We start from the raw sequence: 5003 nt of genomic DNA, 5'->3' as shown, positions 1-5003 counted from the left end.
ATTTACTCATTACACCTTTACCTGAAATGTATAAAGATTAGTATCATTTGCATATCATAAATTGGTTATATATATATATATATATAAAGAGAGAGAGGTGGTTTTTCAAGTTTACACAGTAATTAAAAGAAAGAAAGCGTAACATAACAACATTTTGGATGGTATTTTAAAATTATTTATCCAAAACTAGGCCCAAAACAACATCCAAAACTAGGCCAAAAACAAGAATGTAGGATACAAATTAATATTTAGGAATTGTAAAATATAACCCTATTAAGAGAGGTATCTGTTGAAGTAGGAAACAGCGGTGAGAATACATTGCCTATCAAGCGTCAGTTGTTATTAGAACAAAAAATTGGAGTAAAAGAAAAAACGAAAAACTTAGGAGCAGGTACAGGTCCTGAAACACATCTAAACATAAAAACACGTGTTCTTATCTTCATGCTCACATTTTACAAGTAACTTTCCAGATGTGTGTTTTAGAACTACAATTGTTTAAACTACAGTTTTAGACACGGAGTTTGTTTTGTATAAATCTCAACATTTGAAACGAAACAAAATTCGTCTGTGTTTTCATCTTGGACTCGGTGTGGTGAAAAAGGACATCATATTTACTATTTATAAGATGATTTACCTCTTCCAATCTAAATTTTCAGATCAGTTTGTTCAGGTTAAATCTAACTGATCATCGATAATAACTGCTGTTCCTGATTTCTTTGAGATACTGATATATATCTTTAAAAGCTGCCCCTTACCTAACAGAAGCGGTAAGAATTCGTTGAAGACAATATGTTGCATCTCAGCTCCGACTATACGGCGACCTTCTTGGTAGAGAATCTCATCATTCCAGCCAGGGTTGTAGTAGGCTAGAACTCTGGCTACTCTGTTGTGCTCCCTCATCCAGATGGTATGGAGAAGAGCTAAATCTATTTGCTCGTTAGCACGTTCATCACCTGCACGAGCACAATCACTCTGTCAGCATTGTTTTAATCGTTTTTAGTTAAACAGTTTTCAATTATATACAATTTTTCTTTGCTTTTTGAATATTTTTAAATCAGCTACGTTTGACTATCTCTCTCTCTCACACACACACACACATTTTAACAAAACCAGTTTAGAACTGACGTGATCCATCTGCTTAATTGTTAGTATTTTAGTGTAAGACTAGAGGGAAGGCAGCTAGTCATCACCACCCACCGCCAACTCTTGGGCTACTCTTTTACCAACGAATAGTGGGATTGACCGTCACATTATAACGCCCCCACGGCTGAAAGGGCGAGCATGTTTGTTGTGACGGGGATTCGAACCCGCGACCTGCAGATTGCGAGTCGAGCGCCCTAACCACCTGGCCATGCCGGGCCGACTCTAGTCTGTTGCAGTGTGAGTAGCGAATCACAAGCAGCACTGATAAGCCGTGAATCCGGCGAAACTAGTCTGTTGCAGCGTGAGTAGCGAATCACAAGCAGCACTGATAAGCCGTGAATCCGGCGAAATTAGTCTATTGCAACATGAGTAGCGAATCACAAGCAGCTCTGATAAGCCGTGAATCCGGCGAAACTAGTCTATTGAAACGTGAGTAGCGAGCGAAGCATAGATTAGGCTTCTACATCACCCTTTCTTCACTGAAATTTACATTTTGGCGAAGAAAATAAATTAATCAAGTAATAAGTTAGATTAGCCTTTTGATTTTTTCTAAGATGTTCGCAGAAGTACACAAGGCCTATTTATCTTTCAAGTGATATGCTAAGCAGCTAGTCAACATCTTACGCTACTTTAGTCTCACCGAACATAAATATCCGAGACCGTCACTTTCATAGCACCCCCCCCCCCACTGGAACAGCGGTAGATTTACGGGTTAAAATCATGGGTTAGATATTCCGCAGTAGCAAAGCGGATAGCCCTATGTGGCTTTGCTCTCAAATAAACAAATTCATAGTGCACCCATGCCATAAGAACGGAGGACGTTTTTTTTTGGCAACGGGACGTGAACCATGCACCCTCGGATTCACGGTGAGGCCACGACTTTCGCTTCGGTTGAGTATAATGTTCTGACAAAGTAAAAAGGAAACTCCAATAAGGATCCAGCTGGTTGTCAAAAGTTTAACTGTTAAAATGGAAATCATTAGGATATATAACGTTTAACGCCGGATTCACGGCTTATCAGTGCTGCTTGTAATTCGCTATTCACGCTGCAACAGACTAGTTTCGCCGGATTCACGGCTTATCAGTGCTGCTTGGAAGAGCAAAGCAAATAAATAGCGTAGGACTCATATAGCGCTATTACGTAAGCAATTTGTTAAGAGAAGTTTCAAATTTAAAGTAACTGCACCGTTTGAACCCTTATAATTTTAAGCGTGATAACTACATTTCATTAGTAAACAACGTTGGATATCATAGCGTATGTTTTTACAGAATTAAAGTTTGAATTTTGTTTATCGTCGTATTCTCACGGAAAATCGCTATATAATATCTTTCATGCCAAAATAAAATATAAATTACATTTATGGAATAACGTTTGTAAATCTACTCAAAGTAATATATATCAGAAGTCACATCACAAACCTTTCTATTAGCATCTCAGGATTTTAGATAACGGATGGATTTGTTTTCTATACCCTCATCTTGATGGAACTAATATTTATTATAATGTGCATTTATCTGTCCAGAGCTGAACCCAGACACTACAAACATTTCGACACTATTGTAGTTTTTTAATTGAGTTAATAGAGGGCGTATCATTTCATGAATTAGATATAGTTTGTTTGTAATTAAGCACAAAGCTACACAAAGGGATATCTGTGCTCTGCCCACCACAGGTATCGAAACCCGGTTTCTAGCGTTGTAACTCCGCAGACATACTGCTGTGCCACTGGGGGGCAAGATAAAATATTTATTAAATATTTCATTAGATTTAGGAGATGGCGGGATGGCGTGAGTGTACGTATTCGCCGGCACTAAGACAATAAATAGCAAAGGGAAAATTGAAATATCTGTTAATATTCGTAAAATGAGACAATTAATAATGTTAAAGGTTTTATAGTCTCTCTGGAGCATACCCGACAACCCCTGAACGTTTTTTTCGGTGTTCCTAGGTGGGGAAGTTGAAAATTGTTCTTCACAGAAAAACAAACAGACATACAGACTCAAGCTACTTTATTGCGTAGATGTACCTGCTTTAAAGCACAAGAAATCACTGTTCCCCTGAGACTGCTGACATTCGATGTTTTCATCAGTTTCTTTGGGCAAGAGGTCAACGTTTCCAAGCCTGGAAACCCGAAGGAGTCCTAAAAAGAAAACAAAACACTGTCTGTCATTCGCTATTTCGTAATTTAAAAACGACAGTTTAAGCATTCCGAACACAAACCTTGATTCCTATTGAAAGTCAGAGGGGAATTTTATTATGCTTGGCTTCTATTGTACGATCGGCATAATGATTTGCTACCATAGATAGATCAACCGACCGGATCGTTAGTCAAAAAACAAATCAATGCTGTATTAATGTGGTTTTATCATATTGGAAGATGACAGAATTTCGAAGAAAAAAATTAGCTTCGCTACATATGAGACCTGTTTCTTATTTGGTAAAAATTTTATTCACGTATAGCTGTTAATTTATATCCGTAACATTTTATGGATTTTAAGAAATCACGTTACTTCCAGGTCTTGCTTTATATAGAGACTATTGGCGCTTCCAGATCCTTCTATAATCTTTGTGCTTTAAAAACTCAAACCACTTGCAGACCATGTTGTATGTAAAATCTATTATATTTGTGTTTTAAGCAGTCTGGTCACTATGCTCCTGAAGTTTTAAGGAATCAAATCATTTGAAATTCCTGCTGTACGTAGGGATTGTTTTTTATGTTTTAAGCAGTCTGGTCACTTTCAGGTTCTGCCATACTCCTTGAGTTTTAAGGAATCAAATCATTTGAAATTCCTGCTGTACGTAGGGATGTTTTTTTATGTTTTAAGCAGTCTGGTCACTTTCAGGTTCTGCCATACTCCTGAAGTTTTAAGGAATCAAATCATTTGAAATTCCTGCTGTACGTAGGGACTGTTTTTTATGTTTTAAGCAGTCTGGTCACTTTCAGGTTCTGCCATACTCCTGGAGTTTTAAGGAATCAAATCATTTGAAATTCCTGCTGTACGTAGGGATTGTTTTTTTATGTTTTAAGCAGGTTGGTCACTTGCAGGTTCTGCTATATTCTTTGTACTTTAAGAACTCGAGCACTCGCAAGTCCTCCTGCATGTAGAAATTTTCGTCTTTGGGTTTTAAACACCTTGTTTGTTGCTATATGTAGAAACTATATGATTTATGTTTTTACCCCTCAAGTCATACACATACTCCGCTCTATTCACATAGAAATCATATTATTTGTGTTTTAAGAACTCACATCATATCATCATATAAAGGTTCTTGATATATATATATCAATAAACTAGATTCTTTGAGTTTTAAAACCGCAGGTTACTTATAAGTTTCCCTATACAGAACCCATAGTAAAAGCTCAATTAACACATGGATTATCTTATATAGAGACAACACTACGTGATTTTTTTTTAAAGTACAGTCACTTGCAAGCTCTTCTATACAGAAACAATATCGACATAAAAACAAGAACACTGGCATTGGATGAACACTGAAAAGTCACCTGAGAAAACTCTGAAATAACGATGAAAAAAAAGTCTTTTTAAGACACAAATCTTACGTTTTTACTCATATTAAACACTGAAATTACTGAGTACTGCATTAGAGATACGCTTGTAGAGAGACAATATCAATAAAAACAATACTAGAATCACTGAAGGTTAAATAAGAGGCTATATTATAAAGAGACAATATCAATAAAAACAATACTAGAATCACTGAAGATTAAATAAGAGGTTATATTATAAAGAGACAATATCAATAAAAACAATACTAGAATCACTGAAGGTTAAATAAAAGGCTATATTATAAAGAGACAATATCAATAAAAACAATACTAGAATCACTGAAATGGTGC

General features: G+C 36.3%; 1 protein-coding gene across 1 annotated transcript in view; it reads right to left on the bottom strand.

The window, feature by feature from the left end:
- Window positions 1–5003, bottom strand: part of LOC106462206 (peroxidasin homolog) — a 61461-nt gene that overhangs the window by 10687 nt on the left and 45771 nt on the right. Inside the window, exons 9-10 of the mRNA XM_022389398.1 lie at window positions 3171–3372; window positions 756–953 (exon numbers count right to left, since the gene is read on the bottom strand). Coding sequence (XP_022245106.1) covers window positions 756–953; window positions 3171–3372 — 400 coding nt within the window. The remainder of the gene's footprint in view (window positions 1–755; window positions 954–3170; window positions 3373–5003) is intronic.

Source organism: Limulus polyphemus, unplaced genomic scaffold (genome assembly GCF_000517525.1).
Source record: "Limulus polyphemus unplaced genomic scaffold, Limulus_polyphemus-2.1.2 Scaffold1118, whole genome shotgun sequence".
NCBI classification, from domain to species: Eukaryota; Metazoa; Arthropoda; class Merostomata; order Xiphosura; family Limulidae; genus Limulus; species Limulus polyphemus.
Note: the sequence above shows the minus strand (reverse complement) of the source record. Positions and strands in the feature narration are given on the sequence as shown.